This window comes from Strix uralensis, chromosome 1, assembly GCF_047716275.1.
Source record: "Strix uralensis isolate ZFMK-TIS-50842 chromosome 1, bStrUra1, whole genome shotgun sequence".
NCBI classification, from domain to species: domain Eukaryota; kingdom Metazoa; phylum Chordata; class Aves; order Strigiformes; family Strigidae; genus Strix; species Strix uralensis.
In genome coordinates, this window is record NC_133972.1 from 83,559,055 (window position 1) to 83,584,124 (window position 25,070).

At 40.5% G+C, this 25,070-nt stretch overlaps 2 protein-coding genes across 10 annotated transcripts in view; one reads left to right on the top strand and one right to left on the bottom strand.

Moving 5' to 3' along the window:
- Positions 1-18,209, bottom strand: part of RELCH (RAB11 binding and LisH domain, coiled-coil and HEAT repeat containing) — an 83,237-nt gene extending 65,028 nt beyond the window's left edge. For all 6 annotated transcript variants that reach the window (XR_012629518.1, XR_012629519.1, XM_074873621.1 and 3 more), the window contains exons 1-2: positions 17,479-18,209; positions 2,496-2,585 (exon numbers count right to left, since the gene is read on the bottom strand). Coding sequence is in view for 4 of the 6 variants with exons in the window: in XM_074873621.1 (XP_074729722.1) it covers positions 2,496-2,585; positions 17,479-18,007 (619 nt within the window). In the remaining 2 variants the exon portion in view is untranslated. The remainder of the gene's footprint in view (positions 1-2,495; positions 2,586-17,478) is intronic.
- A 161-nt stretch (positions 18,210-18,370) lies between these two features.
- The window catches only part of PIGN (phosphatidylinositol glycan anchor biosynthesis class N), a 111,335-nt gene continuing 104,635 nt past the window's right edge, over positions 18,371-25,070 (top strand). For 2 of the 4 annotated variants that reach the window (XR_012629524.1, XM_074873660.1), the window contains exon 1: positions 18,371-18,445. The gene's annotated coding sequence lies outside the window, so the exon portion shown is untranslated. The other 2 variants (XM_074873679.1, XM_074873689.1) reach the window with 2 other exon arrangements.

Below are 25,070 nucleotides of genomic sequence, written 5' to 3' on the forward strand. Positions count from 1 at the left end.
CAACTGGGTATAACTTCAGTTTTGAAGTTCTTCTGATTCAGGACCAGCTCCTTTTAGTGACTGATGTGCATTTATCTCCTATCCTTCATTTGACATTTGACTAGGGAAATTGATACGGAAATCATGTGTACTGTCCAAACAGTAAAAAACAAAGATAACTGCATGAGAAAGGCACTTACAAAAAGAAACTGTACAAACGTCACTTGGAGAACTATCAAAAGAAAAATATGACTATCAGATCATGGCCTCAAGCTTTCAAAACAGATTGCTATTTTATCTCCTAAGCATCAAAGCTCTTCACTGAGAAGAAAGAATATGCGAAGAAATAAGCGAGATGGATTTCCAGTTATGTTTCAAAGTGCATTTGCAGCTAAGAACTGCTTCAAAAGCACAAGTTATAAGCCAGAGTTTGTTCAAAGAAGGAACTGAATATGAAAAATTTTTGAAACCTCTACTGACATAATTTTTTATGTGCAAATTAAATACCAGTTTTCTGAAGTTTATTGCTCAGGTAGATGGTTTTAAACAGAATTGAGGCAAAACATTGTAAGCAATTATTACTGAACCAGAATTTTAAATAGAAATAGGGTATTTTGGAAAACTTTGAGTCTTTACAAACATCCAGAAATAATATCCAGTCCTGCTTTGTTCAAGTTCTTATGTTACTTTTTAAAAACTCTTCGAAAAACCTCTCTAAAGAAACACAGAAACTTAAAGTAAATATCCTGCCATATAATTTGCTTGTCTGTTACATATGACAGTGGTCTATTAATATACTGTAATCTTCAAAAATCTATCCATTTTATGATGGACTTAATTAAATTTAATATTAGGATGTATTCATTTCATGCTGGAAGTAATCACTATTTTGTTGTTAATGTTCTGTCAGAAGATTAATGGTTCTACTGCACGTCAATTCTGACTGGTCTGGACTGTCTATAAGCATCTCTAATCCAATTCAGTTACTAAAGACAGCTCCAAGTAAAGATCAAACTAGTTCTCTCAGTAATACTATTGCCAAGAAATATTGACTAGAAACAGGAAAAAAAACCTACAAAGATGATGAAAAAAAGTATTTGGAATTTGCTTGTTTCTTCCTTGTATTCCAGGACACAGTTCAGAAGTAATTAGGTTCCTTAAACATACTTTGTTTAGAAGATTAGCTGTGTATTTACAACTATTGCCTCCTTGAAACTGACTATGTATATTGAAAAAGACACTAATTAGATAGTAATAAGAATCTGGAAGTTTCCATATAAATCAAAGAACAGTAAGTGCCTATAGTTCCAGACCAGAGCACCAAAATACCTGAATTTGCTTCATGTTCAATGAATTGAATCCAGTCCTTTACCTCAGAAACACTGGCTGGATAAGAAAAATGAGATTTTCCCAACACTTCTGTTTCTTCTCTCTGGGTCAATACTGTTTGCCATTTCAGACTGACAGAGAGGAAATATCAGAATCAAGATCCCTTACGGAACTGTTTCACCAGCCTTTTCTTTGCTTAAGAATGTGACAATGTTTCTGCTAGGATGAAGCATGGTGGTTAAGAGCAGAGCCAACAGTGTGGACCAGAGACATAGCAGTTTGCATCATTTCAGGTTTCATAAAACTAAACAATGTGAACAAAGGTCACAGCATGGACAACCTTCATGTGCCCATGATATTGAACAGTATTAATCAGTAAGAAGTAAACAGTGTTCTGTAGCAGTTTCTAGAGAGCTTTTATGGGTTCCTCTATAGAAGGTCTGAATAACCTTATCTGGAAAAAGCCTGGATTAGAGAATCATGGCTCTCGTTCAAAAGAGATTATTATAATAATTTCTAATATAATAGAAAAGCAGCCTCTGGGTTTGGTGAGATAATCATAAATCCTGAAACGCCACAGGCTCCCAAGTTTACAACAACTGCAAGAGGGAAAAAACCCCGTCACTTCTTTAAAACAACCTTATACAATCAAGAAATCAAATGGGAGAGAAGAAAAGCACTACAATTAAGATTTGTAGCAAAGATGATTTATGGAACTGAGAAAATGCCAAATTTACTCTGGGTTTGGTAGTGCTTGTTTGACCTACACATAAGATATACTTAAGAGATGACTCGCTACAGATCTTTATATCAGAAAGCTATCACCCATGTAGTACTCTGTGACTACTACATAGAATATTTTACTGTATGTTTCAGCTAAACAGCAGTAGTCAGTAGGCAATATCAAGATACTGTTCTACTGTCAAAAACTGGGCACAATTTTCAAGTATACTGCTTGCTTCTACCTTGGTGATATCTGGAATCATACAGAAGTACACCTGCCTGAGTATTTATAGCAGTTATAGTAGAAATGTCTGAAACATGATTATATCATTAAGTGCCTAGTTAAACCACCACAGTGAGGTCCTGCCATCTTCAGGAATGTTCATTTAAATATACTTATGCTAGAAACAAGTCAAATGGTAAAGTTAGCATTCTACAATTCCTAAATCATACAAAACAATTACCTGCTACTCTTTCATCCGTTTCCCTATTGCCGTCATCAGAGTATCTTGCAAAATCTAAGGAATCAAGAGTACTGATGCTTCCGGCGCGATCTTAAAGGGAAGAAAAAAAAGAAAGAAAAATTAGAAAAAATCCTGAAGAGTTAACTGGCTTTGATAGAGAAAGTCAAAACATCTTCTCAGTTCAGAAATTATAAATCAAAGACTAAGTAAGTGTTCTGCAAGGCTGAAATTTTACTGCATTTTCTAAAATAGAGAGTATGTCAGTAAATTTGAAAAAAAAACAAAACAAAAAACAAAAAACAAAAACCAAACCAGCATTACAGCAAGTGCATGAACAGACACTGCACGAAATTCACCCTTGCTCTGCCCCAAAAGGCAGCATTTCCACCCTGTCCACAGCAGATGAGGAGCAGTGCAGTGTAGTGCTTCCCCTTTTCCGCAAGAGCCAGGGACCTTTGCTTGGACATCCAGGTGAGCACAGACACAAAACCAGATACAAACAGTTCTGCAACAATTTTCAAGCAGTTCTGTTCCCATTTTATGGAAACCTGTAACTACTCCAAATACGCTACTTCCTTTTCCCTTTTTTAGTATTTTAAGGCATGTTAATGTGACCAAATACATTTCCACATATCTCCTGATCTAGCCACTAACTTCAGTACATACCCACTTAATACAACATTTACTACAGAATGCATTACCCAGCAAAATTAAAGCAAAGCAAGAACAGTTCATGCTATTGCAGATGTAATATTCACACTCTAGAATTAAATTGTTAATCAAAAAACCATTCAAGAAATTCAATAACCAGCATGTTTTGATCTGACCTTGACATTTTTCTTTTCAGGGGGTGGGGGAGAAAAAAAAAAAAGAAAAATCAAAAAAGGCAATTTTGATAATTTCAAGTCTGTTGAAGCACACATTCACCTTTTTATTAGAAAAATATGCAAAGAAATTATTCAGTGACAGAACTCTAAATAAATATAACACATTCCAAACACAATTGAACATGCAGAAATTATATTAACTTAGAAATTAATTTCAAAAGGAGGGGAAAGATACTATGTAGCACTTCAGAAATAATTTTAATTACGTTAGAGCTGTTGTCACATTAACAAAGAACAAATTCCATAGGGCTGTCAAAAAAATCCCTCATAACTGTCAGTGGAAATAAAAGCAATTTCATCACTTGTCAGTCAAATTCTGTCATGACTAACATCACAAAAAGTATTTAAATCCCCCCAATCCTGCACTATGTCAAAACCAACAATAACAAAAAGAATCTATTAATGAGTTTCTTTTTTGTACGTTTGAGCCTAAGTTGTCCCTTAAGGTCTTCCGACACCCTCTCTACATACAGGCCAGCACAAGACTGAAATAAGAACACCTGGATTGAGACTGATCAAAGCATCTACACTCACCTGAAAAACTACAGAGAATACTAAATTTGCCCACTCCAGCAGAGTTACACAGTACCAAAACTAAGGTGCCTGGCAACCCTAACCGGTCTGTTTGAGTGACATAAAGTATATGATAGTATACAGTTTATATTTAATCACAATTTTTTTTTCCCATGACTATGCTATTTCATGAAGGCAATGAAACAGACTGTTGCTCCTCAACGAGTGTCTATTCAGTATTTAGTTTTGAAACTCACTGTTCATTTGCAAGTTTTGGTCTTACCTATTGCATTTTTTCTAGACATTAATCTGATCTAATAATTCTCTCTAGGCTGTTCTATAGTACTTACCAGCTCAGTACAAACTCTCTTTTTACAGTGTCTTTGCAAATTGGACTATTGTGAAAATAAAGCAGATTTTATATACATGGAATCACATTTAGAGTGTTCAAAAGTAAACATGAATTTTGCATGCACAGCATTAAAGTCTTCAGAGCTGACTTTTCAGAACACCTAATACCTTGTTCAGTAAGTACTGCTCTAAGGTGTTTCATTAGGAGCTGCAAGATCATTTTTTGAAATCAGTCTCAAGACTCAAGTTAAGGAGACAGACAACATTCAAATAGAGATCTCAATGAAAATCTACTTCAGAAAAGTGACAGTCTTAAATACAGCGTTGCTATGGCAAATGTAGAAATACAACCCTGTTTCCTCCTGCAGTCTTGCCATGTTCACTGATCAATTTTCTAATTCTGTTATGAAGCAGGTAACATCAGAGGAAAAATGCTCAAAATTTCAGGTAAAGTCAACCACATCGTAATTATTGAAGTGTCCAAAGCCGTAAGCAACAAAAGATTTTTCATATAACTAGTGGCACACTTTAGAGGCAAAGGCTCTCCCCCCACAACTGATTAAACAAATCCAGCCATAAAACACAAACTTATTTGCCAAAGCAGCCAGAAACTTCTTGAAAAAACCAGTTGTCTAGGGAAAAGCATGGAGTAATCAGAGTTTGTATCAGGATGTACACAACAGAAGCCATTTAAGATTACACCAGCAGCTATAAATCCAACAATTCACAACTCCCAATCAGTGAATATCAATCAGTTTTACAACTTTAATGGTCCTTACAGAAACGAAATAAACCCAAGGGGTTTTATGATTTTAACACCCAGAAACTGCCTTAAGCGCCACATCTACATGAACTGCAGCAATCTGTAGGGTTGAAACTTGTACATTCACCATTCAGATTTCTCCTTAACATTACAGTGTTCATGGTAACAGCAAACATTTGACACACTCTCTAATACAGGTTGGCATTATAAACAGACACAAATATCTGGATTCAGATTGATTAAACCAAATAAGACGTGCTGAGGAACATGAGCCTCGTGGACTGTTTCTGCTACCATTACTTCCCTTCCCCAGTAATGCTGATCCTCCTTCCCATTACAAAAGTTCCCTCCCCAGTTATCACCATCCCCCAAGCATGCTGTCATTACTAAACCAAGCCAATCTGGGTGCTTAGAAGTCATGATGTCCACAATGTTCAATCTGCAGATAAGGTATAAAATTAAAACTGTCTTTATGTAACACAATGGTGGAACCTGAATCTACACAGAGAACTGAGTACAGCTATCCAAATAAATACTGAAGGAAATGAAACGGTGACAACTGTATACACACAGTATCTTGGCTGAACAGTATCTTCTTAGTTGAGTATCCCACTAGATGATACATATTGCAGAAGTCAATCAAGTGGGGAAGTTATGGTTTCCATAACACAACTCAAATGGTTAGCTTGAATAATCCAACAAGACTTCTACCACTACCTTGCTATAGGATACTGCCTTTAAAATGTGTGGTGTGGCTACAGAAATGGTTCCTGCTGTTAAGGTAAGAGGCTGCCAGTGCTGGAGCGCTACAGCTCAGAGTTCTCCTAGCCAAACTGGCTCCACAGGCATCAATGAATCATCAGTGCTAAGGTTATACCCTGCCAAATCCCAGCTATGGGGAAAGCCCACTCACAGACGCTGTTGCACTGCCACAGCTCCCACGGCAGCGGGTGTTTCAAGCAGCAGGAAGGGAGGTGATGCGGGAGCTGCTCCCACTGCCTTCAGTGCTGCTGCAGCTCCTGGTTTCTGGCACTCACCTGGAAAGACAGGATTCCACCACAGCCAGGCTGGGTGAGGTTCAAATGGCAGCTCCACCCCCTTGCACTCATACTGCAGAGCTTGTGGTGCCACATGACCCTTGCCTGCCCTGGCTACACCACAGTCTCTGCTCCCAGGAGCATACGAAGACCAAGAACTCCATCCTTTTCCTTGAAATTCAAGGAGAAGTAATAATGATCCTATGTTTGTACAAGACAAATTTACTCTGCATCTCTTAAGTTTTCACTTGTACTGAAAAATATCTGTAAACCTGAAACAAGGCTGTTGCCGTATTTTAAACTGGTGACCAAAATAGCTGGCTAACCTCAGAGAAGTAACTGGCTACTGGAAATTTGGGGTTGATTAGCACCCATATGGAACAAGATGCAGAGCAAAGTGAACCCTTCCCAGTCAAGATCCAACCAGCTTATGGAATATCTCAGATATTCCATATACGAGGTCAAAATCTTTTCCAGTTTAAGCCAGGTGTTACAGGAATTACATGGTTATATGTAGGAAGAAACAGCCATAGGCACACAGCTCTCACACATCATAGGCAGATACAACCTTTTGTGGGAAAATAGTGAAAGTCCAAAGTCCACTAGGCTGGATAATAACTTATACCTACCATGCTATTACAGAACCATCATCTAGATCCTTTGGGAATCCACCCTCCCACATCACTATTTGGAGAAGAAAGAAAAAAACCACTACATCGCATTAAAAAAAGAAAACAAAAAAACCTCTTTGAAGACATTATACCTGATAATTTAATATAGTTCTGCTTGTCATTCACTGTAGCCTTACCAAACAGAAACATACAAGATACCACAGGCTTGGAAAAAAACTCTTATGGGATGTTGTTCAAGCTACTGGATACAAGATTTATAAAGAGAATTCTGAATATTTATCCAAGCAGAGCTCCAGAAGCTTTGCTTCCAGAAGCATGGACTTTTTTTTTTTTTTACTTTACAGAAAGTTAAAATGTTTTAACAGTGGTGCTAGAACTATCACACAAAGAATTTGATCCACCAGAAGTAATTTTATTTGACCGTAATACACTCTCTTCACCATATTACATTTTCACTACATAGGATTTCACTAGGGAGAAACCTTAACAAGGCCTCTCAGTTCAGTGTCAGGTACAACTCTACTTACAAACCATCTCAGGTTAATGCCTTCTAGCTTCTCTTGAATAAAAACAGATGTTGAAAGTTACATAAGTGAATGACTGATGCCATCAAAAATTATTTCTTAGCATCATCATCTTGATGGCTATTTCTAGAAAAGAAAAAAAAAAGCAATAGGACTCCAAGATGCAATTCTCTGCAGTAGTAAAGTCGTACTCCATTCTTGAACTGATAATTGAAATTTTTTCTACAACAAAATTATTAAAATAAGGAATTGCTAAGGTTTAATTTTCTTATGAATTAAAAAAACCCATGATAATTCGACAACCTGACATGCTACACCTTAATATATGTCAGTAAATTAGACTCCAAATGTTATGAACCACCCTACAATGAAAGTAGTTGGGGACTGTAAACCTCAGAAAACCATGTAATTCCAGTTGTATGTGAAAGAATTCAAGCAAAATTTTCTAGTTCTGAGGTACTTTTTCTGATCTCTGAAAACTGAGAAGCTAAAAAAGCCCCCTACTTCAATGTTTTTTCAACCTACAAGACATGGACTATTACTAAGACAAGCTTTAAGATAACAACGATGTAGTTCCATGTAACTTTAGAAAATATACAGAAGTTTTTCCCGATTAATTGTGCTATTGTTATGAGTTAAGCTCTCCCTCCTCTCAACATACACATACAACACTTCTTGCATGGAGGAAGCTCTGATGGAAAATTTTCCATCCAAAAGAAAATTATGTCATAAGGACATCAAAGCTGAAACTTTAAGGGGTCTGCAAATCAAAGGCTGGAAAAAAACTTCATATACATCTGGAAAGGACAACGGTACAACATATTTTATAGGGTACAGCATATCTTTACATTTAGGACATCCAATCTAATTTTTAACTTCAAAGAGATACAGGCAAATCAGCAAGTACTTGGATAACAGGTCCCGACTGAGAAGCTTCCTTAGAAACTACTCAGGTCTGCCACTTTTTTCTCTGTGCTACAGGTACAGTAAAAGAACTGTTGAAGTTCAATCCTAAGAAAATGCAAGCATATACATACATATTTTACATCTGTTTCTGTTGACAGTAAAGAAGTCAGGAAACTAGGTATTTTACCTATGTTAAATATTCAGGACCTAGAGTAAACCAGCCCTTATGGCTATTCAACAGATGGCCTGCTTTCTTCTAGAGATACTGGTCTGGAAAAACATGTCCCTGAATAACTTGCCTTTTCAGCTGTTCTGCACAAAACCACAGGCACAAAACAGCAGAAGCCAAGGAAACTGGGGTCAGAGACTGCCTGGGAGAAAGAATAAACTTCCTCTTTTATTTACTTGCACATGCTTAAGCCCCACATCAGTACTGTACTGCACATATGCATATGTGAATAAACCAACTTGCAAGAGGGATAGCATTCACAGATGTGGAATAATGTAGAAACCTGAAGAGCTGTAATGGAGTCCTTTTGACATTAAATCAAAGAATCAGACATCATTAACACTTTAACAAGTGATCATCAATTCACAGTTTGTATTTGTGGCTGTATTATGTAGCAGCTGAAATAGATATGTTGTGCAATACATATGAATAAATGAATCAAACTATTTAATACCCCATAAACGACACCGCAAATTTCGTTAAGCCTTACCAAATTTCACAAGACAACTCTGGAGCAATATTACTTTGACAAATCTTAAATGGCTGCTGCATTTAAAACTTCTGCTACGTTACAACTTGTTCCAAGCTTACCAATGCTGGATCAGCCAGCCAAGCAGAACTTGATCCAATGCAGCAGATATGTGATCGAGCATAAAAACTTTATGGTAGAAACAGACTTATGTATTAACTTTGTAAACCAATTTGAACTTGCAGAGCAAATTGTACCAGATCAACACATTCCACATTGCTGTGGTAACTCTGAGATGGAACTAAGAGTCTTTAAATAATTAATTGCATCAGGCACTAAACTGGAAGCACCTATCAACCTTATTTTGCAACTGCAAGTGCCTCTTTTGCTCTCTCCCAGATGTTCTTACACAATGAGACCTGCTGAATTTTCAAAGTCGGTACGTTCCGAAAAGAAGTCCTCAGAACCATCATCAAATGAAAAGGAAACTAAGTTAAGCTACTAGGATAAAATTAACTTTCAAGCTATCGGAGCAATCCACTTACAAACTACCTAGAACAAACATTCAAGATGATCAGATAATACTAGTCCATGATGGGCAGTCCAAACCAGATTGAAAACAGAAGATCAATGCATTTACCTACTTCATATTACTAACAAGCTATGAAAATTCATAGAATATATGAGGGTAAAAACTCTAAAGCTACTTGGAGAAAACTAACCTATGCTTGTTGGCCAAGAACAGCAGGGAAAAAAAAACCAAACCCAACCACTAGATATGTAAAGCAGACACTTTGCAGATACATTGCAGTAAAAAGATATAACCCTCACTCCCATGAGAGGCACACAGCAGAAGCTCATGAAACTACAGGTAGAAAATAGATAGATCTTGCACCCTAGCACAGAAATGACATGCTCACACTCAGTGAATTGGGTTAAGATACAGATGCACCTGAGCTGATTTCATGGAGAGCAATATGATAACATACTGCTTTTGTGGGGGACTTACTGCATAGACAGACTCAGGCAGTATCCAAATTAGTCACGTCTGAATAATTAAGCTGGCCCTGCACAAAGCCATTTGAATGTTGCTGCAGTGAATGCTGAGGTCCAGGGCCATATGAGGAAAGCATCAAACCCAGCCTGGCTCCCTCCATATGTGCTGCTGTGTGCTTGAGCTACCAGAGCTTCCCAAACCAAAAAGCTAAGGGAGAAGCACAGCACGGAGGTACTTCTTCCAGCTCAAGACCCCCGCTGTGTTCAGCAGAAATCAGAAAGCATCAACAGCATCAAATTAACTCCATATGCTCAATGTTGCAGCACTGCATTTCCTAAACTGTATCAATTAACTTGCATTACAAGGATTTTTCCATTCTCCACAGTAACGCAGCTTTCTGTTATACTATCTGCCATTAAGCAAAATTATACCAATCTAGTCCTCAAGTGGCTATCTTTGCTGAGGGACTACTTAAGGTGTATAGATAATACCCATCTTAATTCTCAACCATTGTGTTCTCTCAGTTTTCTTCATATTTCTATTCTAGTGTGGTCCCCTTTCCCCGATTTCTATATTCATCTCAGGACAGCAGTAAATTTTCCAGTTAAGTTTTAACAATGTGTGTCCACATAGATTCTATAAAGAATTAAAAGAATATTTAAAGAAAAAAAACCAAACCACCTAGCAACTAGAGACTGAAGCATCTCTCCTATGAGGAGAGATCGAGAGAGCTGGGGCTGTTCAGCCTGGAGAAGGGCAGGCTCAGTGAGGATCTCATCAATGTGTATAAATACCTGAAGGGAGGGTGCAAAGATGGAGCCAGGCTCTTCTCAGTGGTGCCCAGTGATGGGACCAGAGGCAATGGGCACAAACTGAAACACAGGAGGTACCCTCCAAACATCAGGAAACACTTTTTCTACTGAGAAAGCTACTGCTGACTGAGCACTGGCACAGGTTGCCCAGAGCGGTGGTAAAGTCTCCCTCCTTGGAAATATTTAAAAGTTGTGTGGACATGGTCCTGGGGAACTGGCTGTAGTGGTTGTGTAGGTGGTCCTGCTAGAGCAGGGGGATTGGACCAGAGACCTCCAGAGGTCCCTGCCAACCTCAACCATGCTGTGATTCTGTGATCATTTCTGCCATGATTTCTCTTCCTCCAACAGTTTTGCCAAATGACAAAACAGTTGATACTCTCTCCTCCAACATCAAACTAAGATGAAAAAGTACTTGTTATATAAACAAAAAATTTTTATTCTGTGGTTTTTACGTAACAGTATTTCCTTCAATTCAACAGCAAAGTAATCAGTTGCATCACCACCACGCAGCGTTATATTGCAGGAAGGGAAGAAGTAAATTGCCTCTCCCCTATGGTGCACCAGGGGAAAGAGTTCAGTATTTCTCAAGGGCTTTTCCAGCTAGGTTTGTCTTAAAAAAAAAAATCTTTACGAATTTTTTTTTTTTTTTACTTTCGTCCAATAAACTCAACATATTTTGTGCCACGTCTCAGGCATATGCATCATAAATAAAAATACAAGGCCTACAACCTTTACTGAATAAAAGTTTCAGCCTATACTAGAGGAGAATTCAAGTCAGTTTCTCAAACCCGCATCTTTACAATACACTAGAAAACCAAATACAAATAATACATTGAAGATAGAGACCTCTGAACACACAACAGCATACGGTTTTATGACTTATCTTTATATACTGATAGGAAAGAGACTTTTGCTGTGATATTTTAAGTAGTTCCATGTATATAAACTACCTAACTCAGAATCTGTAACAAATCTGACTTTAGTTTGAAAGTATGAGAACTTCCTCAAAGATTTTTTCCATATTTTCATTAATTCTGAGTTTATAGAACATAAAAGTCCAGTATTTACAAATTTTAAATTAACAGAGATGATGGACTGCACACAGATCAGCTTCCAACACAGCTGATAATCAGTATCTACTTGATCATGACTTGTCCGCAAATACTAGACATATCTTTTTATATCAGGTCATGAATCTTGTATAAAATTTCTAGCAAGCGCCTTCTCAGCTGAACAGAATTTACGAGTCACATCTTTCGTCAAGAAAAAGATAATTCTCAGAGGAATAAAAGCCACAGGAAACTCAATATAACTTATATGGAATTGAAATTATGTACAGGGGAGCTTCAAGAAGCTTCCAATGGTTAGTTCTGAAATGCAAAGCTCTAGCTAATCTTATTGCTGTTTCCCTCTTTCTCTCCCCCCTCACAAAAAATCTGTCCTTTCCCTAACAGCAAAACTGTCAGAAGGAAACGTGTGCTGCTTCAGCACAAGGTCTGCTCACTTTGCTGAAGCTTTCAACCAAGACATGGTTAAACTCAAGTATAACTGAACTAGCTACAGTGCCTATATATAGAGGTTCACTTCTGCCTTCCCCAACAAAGAAAAGTAACAGTAACTCTGGCTCAGGATCAGAAAAAAGTCAGGGCTAGAGCAGCTAAATTCCCCATAGCACATCTGTAAACATCCTAAGAGAACAAAAACACACAAGTTACTACAAGGTAAAATATAACGTGGACATATGGTACGCTTGCTAGTCTGTGATAACTTGACATTTGTTTGCCTAGTACTAGTGGCTACTAGTGTGTCCTTCTTTGCCCATCAATGTTACGCTTATTTCATGCTACCTTATCTTGCTATTTCTTTGTGTAGTTATACCCTTATGGGACTAACCTGTCTTCTGAACTACCTACCATTACATCCCAAATCACCCCAACACAGGTATCAGGCAAAGCTTAAACTATCCACTCATCCCTCAGAAACAGCTTCCAGCAGACCTGGTTTCACTCATTTGACAAGTCGCAACAGTTTGCAGAAGTCTTAAACCAAGAAACTCTTATGCTATGAAGAGCATCTCACAGAAAACTTTACAGAAATACCAGTGTCAGTAAAATCAGGGGGGTTTAAAGCAGTCACAACTAGAGAAAGTTAATGACTTCTCGATCAGTAAAGCTAGCATCAGAGCACTATGAAAGCTCTCAGGTTTCATCCAGGCATTAGTGTTTTCTGGCAGGTCTGCAGAGAACTTGGCTCCCCTTTCCTTCAGCATCCCATACAAACCTCTTACTTTTTCAAGTGTTTTCTGTACCTCTTTTAAAGAGGCAACATTCAGTATCTCACATCTGCTGATAACAGCAGCTTTGATTATGTATTTATCCACAACTTTCCTTCCTGTCCTTGCTGAGGAGCACATTTCCCAAATCAGGTAGCAGAACCACTGTCTCACCCACAAGTCATCATTCCACCTCACAACATCTGGAGAGGTAGCCAACAAGACTGTATATTTTTTGCTTACTTTCAGAAAGTAACAAGCTAAAGACTTGAGCTGACAACAACAAAACACCTAACAACCAAAGAAATAGTCATTAGAAGTTATTTGTCTTCTTCCCAATCTCCTATCTTATTTAAACTGCCATTTAAGATGAGATACAATTAACTGGTTTGAGGTAGCCCTGTTCTGCTATATATTCATATAAAACAAAAATCTGGTGAAACACTGATCATGACAAGGGCCTGCACATAGTCACAAGGTCTGTAACTCAGGATTGAGAGCTGTTACCAAGACATCCTTTTCTCACAAAAGCATAATCAATACACTCTTCCCACATAGCTTTTTCCAGAAGGACCTATCTGAATTTCAAAGGCTACAAGCAAAACTGGAGAGGTACTTTACAATATCAGAAACAAACAAAAAAGAATCCCAAATCATAAACAAAGCCAGGATCTTAATACAAAGAATCAGTAATACTTTATATTTTTGTACTCACAAATTAGCTTAATATAACTGGAATCAAGTTCCCAGAAAGTTATAAACAACTTTATTTCAGAAATACCTAGAAACAAATAATCTCCTGACAAACATAAGCATAACATAAATGTTCAATTTTCATTAAAACTATTTCAAATTTTGAGAATGTTGAGCTTTTGTAGTCATAAACAAAAAGTAAATTGCAGATTTTAAGACTAAAGTTACTTCTAACAGTGTAAACTACATCCTTTCAGGCATAGCAATCAGTGGGCATCATACGTCAATCAGATTAAAAAAAAGATTTCTTCACCCACTATGCTCAAGCTTGAGTTATGGTCATATGTATATATGGGAAAACATCTGAGGTTCAGGAACAGGGATGAGACATTTGAGCCACAGTTTTATTTCTAAATTTCAACTGTCTCAATTTGTACTGTACTTTCTTATGCTAAGGTGATAGGGAAGGGGACACATTTAGATTTAATATGTAGGTGCTAACCAAAGCCTTGTGAAAGATCTGGAATACCATATGAAGGAGGGATTTCCAAATCATACCACTCACATGAGTAGCATTAGAAAAGTGGCATCAAAACGGTCTAGCAGATGTGGAGCTACTGATATTGAAACCAGTGGAAGAAGCTGTCATAGAAGTTTGGGAAGATCTAGCGGAGATACCAGACATGAAGGATGACTGTACACAAGTGCTGTGCCTCTAAAGAAACAGTGTTGATTCCTTCACAAAGTGGATTTGCTTCAAACTAGAAGAGCAAAGTTGATAAACACAATGTACATTTTCATATTTGTCATTACAGTATACTTAATCTCTGTTTGCAGCTGCTGGAAAATGGGTGGTTTTGCAAAAAACTAAGAAATCCTAGTCATCTGACTATCATTTGCTTTTGTAACTAAGTGCTCTGAAGCATGGTTCAAAGACAAAACGGCTTCTAAGTCACTAGCTGACCACATGATGCTAGTTGTTTAAATCCTGATACTTCATCAAAATCTCTTTATAGCAGTCTATAAAGAGAAAGATAAGAAAAACCAAAAGAAATTCCAGCATGTACTCATAGTTTAGCTTGCCTAAAAGGATTCTGAGAAATGCCAGTGAACGCTTGCACTGAAATTCTCCCATTCTGTATAGGAACACACAGTATGAAAGCTTTCCATCACTCTGTGAAAATTCTCAGGCAGCATTCCAAACATACTTCACATTCAATAAGAATTGCCAGTCACGCTTTTTCTGCATCCATTCAAATTATCAAAAACCTCAGTGTAAAACCATAGAACTTTATCTAACTTGGGGGGAGGGAGAAGCAGGTGCAAAGCTAGTGCTGAGAAAAAATTCTGACTTTAGATATCAACAGAAATAAAAAGCTTTCTTTTTTAAAACTGACCACAGTAAGAAATTTTTTTTCACTGAGGCATAAAATTCAAGTGGCCTTGAAATGACAATCATGCCAAACTCTGCTGCTCTCTACATCAGTAGTTTCTATAAAGAAAACTATTTGTTTATTCTCAAATACTTTTTGGCATGTTAAAGCGAGAGAAGGTACCTGCACTACTCTCACGTACATCCTCTACAAATCTCCATGTGAGGATCCACAAATGAGGGCAGAACAGACTGGACCTCTCAACAAAACTGAACTTTCCAACTAACTCAGGAAACTATTCAGACTTACTGTTGGATCCAACCCGTGGCTTAGTCCTCTACCTAAATGCAATAATACCAGATGCTTAAGAGGAAAGTGAGAAGAACTCTTGCAAAGACCATATAATTTTCAGCCCATCAGAGTCTTCTGCAATCTATTTTTTAACATTTGGAAATTGGCGTAAATTCAGAGGCATGAGACTATCGGCTCTAGTTGACCAGAATCAGGCTGAACAGCACTGTCACAATTGCTAGCTCAATGCTAGACTCCAGACTGCAAGGAAGCCCGATGGTAATAAGTTTTAAAAATCTACTTGAGCTATATAAAAACACATTTTTTTGCATTGTTCTGCATCTGTCACTTTTCAATGTCAATGTGAACTGCCTTTTGAACCACTGCGGAGACAAAAAAATCCATTGAAAAGCACACTCTAACATGTTATAGGTAACAGATTTCAAGACACTTACACTTAACCTTTAACCTAAGAACTAGTGTGACACTTAATTATAGCACACCTCAGTATTATTAAACTGCTCCAAAACAAGTTTCAGTCCCCCCTCCTCTCTCCCCCCCCCCTTTTTTTTTTAATAGTGATGTTCCATTGCCATCTATCATTCAGCAGGTCAGCACAATAATCATTAAGATGTTCTCACAGAAGTGTACATTGGTCTAGGATTGCAAGAGGTCATTTTTTTTGCATGCATAACAACAGTTACACAGGCTGATGTTCTTCTAATTCTACTGTGTACATTAACAATAACTGGAAACAACATATCATGTTAACATATCATGTTAACAAAATGTTTAATCAATCCAATGAATTGACTGGAATCCCCAAGGAGCTGCTTTTAATGAAACAGAAATTTATATCACTTCAAGGCCTCAAAACACAAGTTTTTCCAACATTCACCAATCTTATCATGAAGAAGACCACACTTAAGCTCTCAGCTGGACAAAGCCAATTATGAAATTCTAAGTATGCATGAACAATGTAACCATAATATAAACAACACAGCATGAATTTTAAAAAAATCCATACCATTTTTAAAAGATACTGAAAAGCAATAACAAGTTTAGATGTCTCCTATTATCCCAGCACCTAGATAGCATTAGTTATTTCCAAATTTTAATTCTAACTGCATGTCTTAGCAACATTAGAAACTTTTTAGAAAGAAACAACAAAATGGAACTATTTACAAAATGCCTTTAGGTGTCTTAGAATACACACAAATAAGTTTTTCAACTGTCTACTAGCTACAACTCCTTTCATTTCAATACCTTCCCATGAGTTCATTAAGTCCTCAAAAGTCAGGTGGCTGGGCAGCTTCTTCCTCTTAAAGCCACTTCCAGAAGCTACCTTCTTTTTAGAACTCTACATTTCTTGACAGTAACATTGATAAGACACACAAGTAATTTTATTCTAAGCCATCTGCTCTACTATTAAAACTCAAAAGCTTTTAAGGCCAGCTACGTGATGATTTTCTAAATATCTGCACTGCTTTTTCTCCCAAAAGCTATACTAACCCAGTATACTTAACACTCCCCAACTTCAAATCCCAAAATGGTTAGCCAAAGACTGCAGGCGCTTGGTAAACATGCGAGCATTAATTATGGGAAACACTGTATTAGTTGTGCGTGACCTGTGAAACTCAGCCCTATCCTTGGATGACTTCACCCTTCCAGTGCATCAGCAGAAATAGCATGCTGGCTTCTGACATCCCGTTTTTGACAATTTTCAGACTTTAAATGTCATAGCTATAGCTTAACACCCAACTCTTTCTCCTAGCAGCATACAACATCTCTTGACAGTAGGCGCTAAAGAAGGCACAAAAAAACCCAAGACAGGTGAAAATTAAGGCTGAAATTTCCATTCCTCTCATTTCTTCAGCATTTGGCACATGCATGACCTTCACAGGAAGACTGATGCTCCAAAAGGCACATGAGCGGGACCGAGCTATCACCGGTCCTGGCACTCCATCTTCTCAGTCCCCGGCTGCTCCGCTCCTACAACCTCCCCCAGTCCTACATGCAGGTTACAGAAAGCGAGACGCGCCGCAGAACGCCCTTCCCGGCCACCCAGCCTCCCTACCGAGACGCACCGGCAGGGCCGCACCGTGAGGCATCCCCGCCCAGCCCAGCGGCGGCTGCCACCGCTCCCCAGAGCCCCCCCCGGGCACCGCCGCCCCCCGGCACCGCCCGCCCCCGGCCCGGCCTGGCCCCCGCTCCCCCGCGCCAGGGTTACTTACTGAGCTGCCCGGAGCCGGGCTCCCTGCCGCCTGCTCCCCCGAGCACGCTGCCGCCCAGGCCGCCCAGGGCCCCGCCGGCGGGCGGTGTGCCGCTCTGCCGCTCGAAGTTGCCCGGGTTGGAGAAGAAATCGCGAAGCCGGGGCAGCTCCCGGCCGCTCTCCAGCAGCTCCGTGTGCAGCTCCAGCGCCGTCAGCAAGAACTGGTCCCGCAGCAGCTGCGCCGCGATCGCGTCCATCGCCACCCGCGGCGGCTCCCCCGCGCCGGGGCTGGCGCCGGCCCCGCCGCCCGCCCCCGCCCCGCCGCCGGCATCGCCCGGCGCCGCCGCACGCAAGCCCGGCAGCTCCTCGGGGCTCCCCGCGGCTGCCACCGCCGCCTCCTGCTGCTGCTGCAGCGGGGGGTACGTCGGCCCGCCCGGCTCGTTGCTGCTGCTGCTGCCACCGCCGCCGCCGGGCCTGGACTCCTCGGGCTCGTCCTCCTCGGAGTCGCTGAGGAAGGGGTTCACGCTGCTGCCCCCGCCCGCCGCCGCCATCTTACAGGCCGACACGGCACGATTACTGCCAAGGCGCTACCTCAGCAAAGGCTGCGCGGAACCGCCACCGCCGCGGCCGCTTCTGCCGGGGCCGGGGCTGAGGCCGGGGCCGCTGCCAGCCCTCTTCGCTGCTGCGGGCGCCGGCGGCGGCAACAGCAGCTCCCTCCCTCCCGCCGCTGCCGCCGCCCCCTCAGCCACCTCCCACCGGCCCCACTACCGCTTCCGGATCGAGCTCTCGCGAGAGTTCCCACGGCCAACGGCGAGCAACGCCCCGGCACCGGGGCCCGCCCCCTGCGGGCCCGCTCCCTTCGCGCGGGAGACGGGCGGCAGCTGTGGGCGGGGCCTGAGGGAGGCGGCGGGGCGTGGCCGGGGCGTGGCCGGGAGCGGGACTGGCCGGGCGGAAGCGGAAATTGCCGGGCCTGGCGGCAGGGGCGATCAGTGAGTCCTGGCGCGTGCGCGCTGGCCGCTCCCCGTGGGGACGGTTCCACGGGGTCGGGTCGGTTCCCCGGTTCTGGGGGTGGGCACGGGCCTGCGCCCCCCGGCCTTTGGGGGGGCTTCGGCCGGTCTGCGGGCCTCGTGGTGGCCGCACAGCCGAGGGTGTAAGGGCGCTGTTGGGGCGAGGAGGGGTGCGGGGCTCGGCTCTAGGGCCCGGACTGGGGTCCAGGCCCTAAGGCTCCCGTCGGCCGGCCCGGTGCCCTGGTTGCGTTGGCCGGGACAGTGTGGGGTTCCCGGGCCGGGGCGAGTGCTTGAGTGGCCTGATCCCCGCTGCCCCAGTGGGCGAGAGCTATCGTCCAGCATCAGGTGTGCGTGATAGGCCTTAAACGAGGGAGGGCGCAAGTGCGGGTGGTAGTAAGTTGTGTACCTGGAAGTGTGACGCTATCCCTTTTAAAATGATGATGATGGTGTTGCCTTGTGTGTTACCTGGTAAGAAACTTGAAGCCAGTGTAGCAACATGTAGTGTTTGCTACTGAAAGAAGTTCAGTTCGCTAGAAATGATCAAGAGCAGGGTCAGTCTTGGTTTCTGTTTTGTTTATTTGAAAATAATGCCTCATTCTCATTAACAGGAGCTCTGTTTGTCTCACTAGGAGTTATTTGCCTTACTGAGAGCAAAATTGGGGCTGAAATCTTGGTAATAAATTAGTAATATTTTGCAATGATACCGGCATCTAGAAACAATTCAGTACTGAGACTGCAGACTATTCTGTTCATATCATAATACTATGCTATAAAAGACTGGTGCCTTCCTTTTGCTTTTAAGTTGCATACATTTTTGTAAATAGTGTAATCAATTTTGCATTCTGTTGTATAATAAACTTCGAGGCTTTTTGCTAATTTACAGTTTTATGTTGTCGATATACGAAAAGAGTTGTGGAGTGTGAACTGGTTCTAGCATAAAGTAAAATGGTGGTATATTGAAAATGCTTTAAAATTTGACTCAGACCCCAATAAAAATAACAACAAAAATATTTTCCTTTCGGTGCTCCGGTGGAATTAAGAATCCTTAAAGAAATCTTTTCCTTTTTCCTTTACTTTTTGGAGAGTTAAGGCATGTTAAGTATCGACTTGATAATAGTTGATATGCCGGTGTTGTGCCGCTTCCCTTAAAATGGAGGGAAAAACTTACTGATGTCCTGTGGCAGCCTCTAGCGGCGATCGTCAGTGTTTACAAGTGACTTGAAGTTCGAAGGTCGTTCAAACGCTAAATTCTGCCTTTATTTTAAGGGACTCATTTCTGCCGGCTTCTGTGTGCTGTTACAGTAAGGACTAACTTTTTTCACTCTTCCTCACCTGAAATAAAGTAAAAGTATTCCTCTGTTTAAGTACTTCAAAAGAGGTTTGTTCGGGTTTATGAAACTGAAATATTTACAGATGTCACTCAGTTGCTCCAAAATAGTTTATGCGTGGCTGGGATAAAGTTAACCCAACTGAAATGTGTATTCCAGAGCTGAAGACTCTAGGGAGAGAAATGTGCTTTTAACAATATGCTTAAAAACAGTTACTTATGGTATACCAAAGGGGTATTGTTTTGAGAGACCTGAGAAGAAAACTGGACAAGGAAAGTGTCAAACCTTGAATGATGTTGGTAGTTTGTGCTTAAAGACCTCTGCCATTTCTCTGGAACTGTACCTCCAGGTTTTAAGGGCATGTTTTTTAACGAGAATAGCTTATATCAGTAGTTAATAGTTACTTGCATGTTAAGTACAGATGTAACTTTACCCAGAGAAACTGGTTTTAGAAAATGTTTGTTAAATTGGAATTTGAAGAAAAATGAGTACAGCAGTGTCAAGGGGCTCTTGGAAATATTTTCAGTCTCACCAAAAACGTGGTGATGTCCCATGAAGTCAGATAAGGACCTAAATTAAACAGAACAAACCCCCCAAATCCCTTTGAATCAAAGTTTGGCTGTGTTTTTCTACCTCTAAAACTGTTGTTTTGAAGCATTACTCTGAACAATGGCTATTTGGAAGCCCATCATCAAAAATACAGTGAGCAAACACACTCAGAGAGCCTAAGGAGTATTTCAGAAAACTTGTTCAAGCTTGGTGTGTGTATTATGTTTTTGTGAGAAAATGCTGTACAGTTGGGTGAGGAGACATAATTTGTGAGTAAAAGAGATGGCCTTTTATGACACCACAAACACTAGAATATTGAATTGCTTGGGCTTCATTCTCCCTAGTCGGGAAGATGGAGAGTGTGGTCTGGAAATGCAGGCTGCACAGAAAGCTGCTGTAGAGGGTAACAGACCACTCTAAGATGGTGTGCCTTGCCATGCCTCACCATGGTAAAGGACAGTGTAGATGGGGAAGGGAAACAGTGCACTAAAGCAAAGCATGGAAATGATCATTGTAAAGTCGTTCTTGACCTCTGAAGATCTAAAGGTACTAAATTAATGAAAAGCTGTTTGCCTGAATTTGTTAAGGTGCCTTTTATTGGATCTTTGTGGAGGTCAAAACTTGGGCTGTTTTTTAATGCCTGACATTGAAAAGGTCTTGTTTATTCCCGTTGCTGCAGAAGCATTGGCCAACCTGCAGAGACGTTGCTGTGCTGACTCCATGCTCCTGCTCTGTGCTTTTGAGGGTTGTCTGATTCACCTAATTCCTCTTCAATTTAGTATTTGCACAGCTTGGCAGAAAAACCCTTGTTTTCCTTATACAGCCTGCTGTTCTTTAGTCATGTACAAATATAAGGGGGAAATATGATAGAGGTTTGAGACGGCCTGTGAAGGAAGTCATGCAATAAACTATGGTGTTAGTGAAGGGAATACAACTAGTGTGAGATGCAGACTTCGGAGAACAAAGTTAGGAGTCCGAGGACATGCTTTGAACATGCTGACTTAGCACTGTTGTTGGGAGGAGATGAAGTCTTGTCCTGGTGCCAACTCAGAGGTTTGTTTTGGGAATTAGACTGGGGAACTAAACTGCAGCAAATTTAGCTTTGCTCTTCCTTTTTTTCCTTGAGGTTATTTCTGGTTGATTTCATTCTCTGGTCTGCTTGACTATACAGTTGTACAGATGGCTGTGCCAGCCCAAGGAAGAGGTTTGACATGGGAATAGAGGGTGGGAGCAGAGGACCACAGGACAGCTCTCTGCAGCTGTACTGGCTTAGTTGTCCTTGCAGTATTTGTGACTGAAGACCTCTTGTTTTTCTAACTGCTACTCCCATGTCAGCTATTTTTGTAGCAAAGCCTGATAAAATGTATTTCCCTTGCTAGTCTTAAATATTTTGGAAAAACATGCTTTTAATTACAAGCAAATTTGTACAGATAATAGGATACAGGGGAGTAACTGCTACACAGAAGTGACTCTTCCTGTCATCTCAAAACTAGACGGTTGTGTCCTTTGGTACTAAGATAGGTGGACTTTGCCTTTGCGTTCTTGATGTGAAACTATATTTGGTGTCTCTCTCATAATAGTAATTGTATAATCTTTGTAATCTTCTACCTATCCATATTGTATTGCTCCCCTCTTTTTGCCGGCAGAGAGATCAGGAAACTACAAATGATTCTTCATTTGTGGGGGAAAGACATAATATGAGAACTGGAGAGATGTTGCCCATCTGTGTTCTCCAGGTTTCTGGATCTCTGTCTAACAGTTTTTATCTTGCTCCCTGAGCTCTTTTTCTACAATGAAACTATTGCCATTTTTTTTTTTCCAAAAGGTTTGAGTGATGGGGAGCTTTAGTTTTAAATCAGCAGTGCCCCATATTGCAAAGAGGCAGAATACTGGTTGTTTCCAGGAATCATTTCCTGTTTCTGTTAGTTATTACAGTCAGTCAGCAGCTGAAAAATTAAGGTGTCATGTAGAAATGAAAAGTGACTTTGTCTTAAAAACAAATATAACTCACAGGGTTTCAACAGAGAGTGTTTACAAGTTGACATAAGTGATAATGAATGTTAATTACTTTCTTAGAGATTGCTGTAGGAGCAAAAAGAACTTTGTTCTAAAGTGAATGGAAGTATTTTGGGCTTCAGTAACTGATAATTTGAGTGGGGTTTGTGTCTTATGCAAGCTTAGGAAAATGCTTTCTGTGTGAACACCTTGCAACTACGGCTGCTAGTGGAAGAGTTAAGGAGGAGGTGACTCCTTTGCATAAAGATTTCTTACTAGACCTCAGAGTATCCTTGAACAAATACTGTGTATACTTATATTACTACTTGAGAAGTTGAATGCTCTCTTAAAGGTGATGTAATCCATTCTTTTAGTGGTTTTCTGCACTTTACAACTTGACAGTCTGAGCAACCTGATCTATGGAAGGTGTCCCTGCCCATGGCAGGGGGGTTGGAACTAGATGATATTTAGGGTCCCTTCCAACCCAAACCATTCTATGATACTGTGAATTGCATTTTTTTAAATAGTTTGTTTCATTTAGTGATTGAAGACACTGCATTTTCTCCCTTGCGCTCATTTCGTTATGACAAAGCAGTACTTCCTGACACCGTGTTTTCAGGGTGGGGTTTCCCAGGGACTTGGGTCGCACCCACGAGCACGATCGGCTTCGTGGGGCCCGGGGCAGTTCAGGACCCTGGAGAGCGCCCGCCTGCCGCTGGTGGGAGTGGGGTAGGGTGGGGCTGCGTGTCCCGGGAGGGCACTGCCCGTCGCTCCCCTCTGCGCTCACAGGGTCCTCCTCTGAGCTCTGCTCACTGATGAGTTGTGTCGTATAATGTGTCTCCCATTTGGATTGTTTTCCTTAGGTATGTTCACCTCCGGTTTTAAATGAGTTTTTCTTCTCAGTGGGAAACTTAACTTACCTCTGTCTGTGTCAACTTTTCTCTGAAGTTGGGTAGGTAAAGATATATAAAATATCAATTATGCTAGCCAGTTGACTAGTACGCAGTAGCATACATTATATTCAACTGACTAGCATAATTAAATAGCACTTTTGAACACAAAAACTCCAAAGTCTTCTTTTTTTAAAAATGCTTTTGAAAGGATGGGAACCTACAAATTGATCATTTGACTTCTGTATTCCTTTCATTGAAAGTATTGCTGTGTGCTTAGAAGGTTGTCTTGCAGTCCTTTTTTTCCTTCAAACTGAAGCTGTTGGCAGTTTGGCATTCAGAGGCTTACGTGCAAGATTCAACAGATGTGGCTTGTTGCTGTTTGACATAATTCTTGTTTATCTGTAATGGTTGGTATCGATAAGAAAATGTGACTTAATAAAAGGAAAACAACTTCTGTCAGCTTTTTTAAACCTTTCTTATACTAGCTTCTATGGAACATATTTTAAGCACTGTTTTTGTTTTGTCAGAGGGTGTTTTCTTCTTCTCTGTGTGTATACAGAATACATTTGCAGGCTGGTTCTGCAAAGCAGAATGCACCTGAAAGTTGTTCTTTTTCCATCCTTTTCCCTGTATGGTCTATGTTAATATTTATTGTATGACTTCAAAGAGTTTGATCCTTGTCCCTTTTATTGCTGAAGGGAAGAACTGTGTTGCTTGTATTGATGCATGTGCTTTATTACAAATCTCTTTAAAAGTATCTCGGGGGGCCTTCAGGCTTGGTTTGTCAGGGAGGGCTCCAATGAGACAGCAAGACTGCTGTGGCAATCTGTCTTCCATGTGCTCGCATTCTCTTAAGTGCCACTTGTCCCTTGACACTACCAGGCATGGAATTCAGTGGACTGGGTTCTGTTAGACACTCAGGCTGATGTTCTTTCCCCAAAAGTATTCCACAGAACTTGTAATATGAAAAATATGTCTACAAGATCTCCAAATGGGGCAAGAAAAAACAATGACAGAAAAAAAAATCCTTAGTTTTTGCAAGAAAGAGAAATCCAAGTAATGCATGATATTCCTGGCAGCGCAAAAAAAATTAAACAGTTCATATTGAGATGAAAATATGTTAAACTGTAGAACAGTGGTGCTTGAAGAAGACTTGCTGATAGAGTATTGCTGAATGACTCGTAAGTCAGGAAATACCCAAGAAGATTTACAAATACCTTTTGAAAACAGGCATAGGCCCCCCAAATGCTTTTGCCCAGTGAAATAGCTGATTCACAGCGAAACCACTCAGTGTTTATTGTTGGGTTTTGCTTTTTCTGAGTTCCGAATTTCTAGCTGCCTGCATACTGAGCAGATATAATACTGAATATCTACTCTTCGTTTTTTTTCCACTTGTCTAACAAGTGTTACCAAAGGGTGATGCTCTTGTTTTCTCTGTCATGCCTCAAAGCAGTCATCGTTTCTTAAAGAACTACCTTTGTTCTCTTTGTCAATGGTGTCCTATTTCAGTGTTGTTCTCGAATATGATTTTGTGCCTGGGAGAACTGTGGATATGATTTTCCATGTTTACAGGATAATTCAGAGAAAATTGTGTAGGCTGACATTGGGGTAACTGATTTTGCACTATGTTCAAATATTAGGACACTTCATGTTTTGTTGGTGCCTTGCAGGCCATAGTCAAATTTCCCCTTGAAAAGTTTTGACAAAAGAGACTTTTCTAGGCAGGCAGAGTAATTTTGATTTTCAAGTGATGTTAAAAAGAAAATTAAATATTCTTTGAGCTTTTTGCCTCAGGTTTGGATGTCCTTTACTGAACCACACTTAAAATTTAAAACAGATGTC